The sequence below is a fragment of the Dermacentor variabilis genome, chromosome 11, assembly GCF_050947875.1.
Source record: "Dermacentor variabilis isolate Ectoservices chromosome 11, ASM5094787v1, whole genome shotgun sequence".
In the NCBI taxonomy this organism is placed as follows: Eukaryota; Metazoa; Arthropoda; class Arachnida; order Ixodida; family Ixodidae; genus Dermacentor; species Dermacentor variabilis.
The window spans coordinates 3294218-3296628 of NC_134578.1; the positions used below are offsets into that span (position 1 = coordinate 3294218).

Genomic DNA, 2411 nt, shown 5'->3' on the forward strand with positions numbered 1-2411 from the left:
TCATATGAAGAGTCTGACGCGTTTATTCGTTGGCAGAGGGCAGTAAAAGATAATGTCAAATTAACGAACAGAGTGTTTGCGAAAATTTTACTATATTCCCTCCACTCCTTTGGCCGATACATTATGTATGCACGCGCCTTGCTTAGAACCAATCTGTTTTTTACTCAGTGCTTTATTTATTGTGGGTTCTATGCGTTTGTGGTGGATAAGTCGCATAAGAAACGACTAAAATCATATGGATTCCTTCATCACGATGTTCAGCAGAGTACGCGTATATTCGTGGCAACTACATTAAACTAAGCGTTGTGTCGGTGTTTTTGTTTCAGTCAAGATCCCAAGGTCACCGAGCACCCAATTCACAGAGCCAGAACTACTCCCAGATATAAAAGTATGTCCTACACTCGCGAAGAAGATGCAAACCAGATGACAACTGCTTCCTTGGGAACCTCGACCGAGCGCACACCAGATGATCCGACTTTAGAGTCGACGCCTCCAACAGCCACGGAGACAACAGCGCACACAAGCACGAATTATATTTCCGAGGACGCAACCACTAGTAATACAAGTAGCACAGTTCAAGTTACGACGAGCGCTGCAATGACAAATTTAAGCATGGAGGCCGCCGACCAAACAACGTCTTACACGGGAACTACTACAGAAGAGACATTCAGCTTTGATGTTGACAGCAGTCCGTCATACAACGTCGTCTGCTACTTCAACCACACAAGTTACAAGCGAGATGAACCTATGTCGTTTCGTACAGGGCACATTCCCGTACCTTATTGCAGCCACATAATCTACGCCTCGGTCGGAGTCAGCGAAGATTTTGAGCTCGTAGCGAAAGATCCCGTATTTGACGTCGAGCGAGGTGGCTTTACTAAGTTTGCGAAGCTGAAGAGCCGCTACCGACACGTGACCGTGATGGTGGCGATCGGCGAAGACATTGACGACTCGAATGCCCTTCGGCACATGTCGAAGCACAAGCCGGACGTCGTTACGTTTGCGCGGCACGTCGCGTCATGGCTCCGCCAGCATGACTATGACGGCGTCGTCCTCCAGTGGAAGATGCCCGTGGTGCGCGAAGACGAGACGAGCAGCAGTGCGTCGTGGTTCAGGAAGAAGCTGCTTGTCGTCGCTGCAGCCCTTCGTGACTCCTTGGGCACCAAGGCGGAGCTGTTCGTCGCCGTTCCCAACAACGAAGAGCTTCGCCAGGCGTACTTCAACGTCGCCGAACTGGCCCGTCATGTCGACCGGTTCCTCGCCGTCAGCAACTGGGTCTTGCGCGACGTAGACGGCACAAAAAACCGAAGTGACGCGGACAGAATAGCCAAGGTGACGTCATTTCCCGACCCGCTCACTGACGTCCTGCAGACGCGCCACTCTCTGGTCGGAGCGGGCAACGTGCAGTTGTTCCGCAAGTTCTGCTTCGTCCTTTCGGTCGGCGCCAGGAGCTACACGCTGCTCAGGTCGGGTCACCACGTCATCCACGCTGCCGCGTCGGGGCCCGGGAAACCCGGACCGTACACTCGCCAGCCTGGTATGTTGGCCTACTACGAGTTCTGCAACCAGACGTGGCTCACCACGGAGAAAGGCACGTTCGCCTCGTATGTGGCTCGCGACGACCAGTGGGTGGGCTACCTGGACGTCAGCAACGTTCAGCGCCTGCTGCGCATGGCGCTCTACAAGCACCGAGCAGCCTGTCTTGGCATCTGGGACGTGTCGCTGGACGACTTTCGCGGAGTCTGTGGCGATGCGTTTCCCTACGTCAAGGCCATCTCGGGGTGGCACGACCGAGAGTGGAGGCGTCGTCGTCGAGAATTTGGCTCCCGTCCTAATAAATGATGCCCAGGTACACGCGTCTCACGTTTATTGCCGAGCAAGGGTACAAGCAAGATAAAGTAGTCGAAAATTGCAGCTTGAGAGAAAGTTTAAGCTCGCTGGTGCCTGATAAATACATGGTAATGGGGAAATCGTTGTCTCAGAAAGGCACTACACCGAATCTGATAGTGTTTGTCGCAATAAAATAAAGTCACACTTCTGGCACTGCATCAAGCGTGTTTCTGAATTATTCCGTCGGCCTTTCTCTTTTTCAGAAATCTTTGAATACTGAAAAATTTAAACAAAACAAACTCGTATATCAAGCTTACAAGTACGTGAATCAGCAATAAAACACAATATCACAATTATGTAAACTACACCTAACAACTTGTCTAAATTGGGAAGGAGGAATGAACGTTTATTGTAAGAAACAGCGACAAAGTGTTCTTTTTTCGCGCTAGTTGGGCGGCTCTCTTAGTCCAGAAAGCCGTTGGCTAGTGCCGCAGCCCGTGCCCCGTCCACCAGACTTCACTGATCTTCCAGGCTCTGTGCCTTTAACATTGCCTCCCACGTTTCTTCGATCACTTGTAGCG

General features: G+C 51.3%; 1 protein-coding gene across 1 annotated transcript; it reads left to right on the forward strand.

Moving 5' to 3' along the window:
• Positions 1-350: 350 nt before the first annotated feature.
• On the forward strand, positions 351-2023 carry LOC142563160 (endochitinase-like). Its single transcript, XM_075673705.1, has one exon. It carries the CDS (start codon positions 391-393, stop codon positions 1840-1842), a length of 1452 nt encoding a protein of 483 aa, XP_075529820.1. The 5' UTR covers positions 351-390; the 3' UTR covers positions 1843-2023.
• The last annotated feature ends 388 nt before the right edge of the window (positions 2024-2411 follow it).